A 277-nucleotide genomic window follows, 5' to 3' on the forward strand; every position below is an offset into this window, starting at 1 on the left:
GGACTGAAAGCGCCTTACTGGGTCGATACTGAAATTGAGATAAGAAAGTGCCAGCTGGTGCCATGCCACATCCAGTCCGACTTTTGTCTGTGACGGGGATGTGAAATGACGTTGAGAGAGCGACCAGTGGCAGGGGTGAGGCTGGTGCGGCCTGAATGCAGTTTGATAGCTGCAAGGCTCTCTCAGGAGTAGTAGTATTCTCGGAGCAAGCCTGCACGGGAGTGGTACGCCTCGGCGGCAGGGCCTGCATGGCGAGATGTGTTCGCGACACGGCGCA

At 57.0% G+C, this 277-nt stretch overlaps 1 protein-coding gene across 1 annotated transcript; it reads right to left on the reverse strand.

Annotated features, from left to right (window-relative positions):
- Positions 1-70: 70 nt before the first annotated feature.
- On the reverse strand, positions 71-275 carry CSUI_008946 (uncharacterized protein; the record flags this gene model as incomplete). The annotated part of the gene is made up of 1 exon (XM_068069065.1): positions 71-275. A coding segment is annotated over one exon (204 nt), but the record flags the coding sequence as incomplete, so codon positions are not given.
- Between the last annotated feature and the right edge of the window lie 2 nt (positions 276-277).

The sequence above is a fragment of the Cystoisospora suis genome (assembly GCF_002600585.1).
Source record: "Cystoisospora suis strain Wien I chromosome Unknown contig_5157, whole genome shotgun sequence".
Classification (NCBI taxonomy): domain Eukaryota; phylum Apicomplexa; class Conoidasida; order Eucoccidiorida; family Sarcocystidae; genus Cystoisospora; species Cystoisospora suis.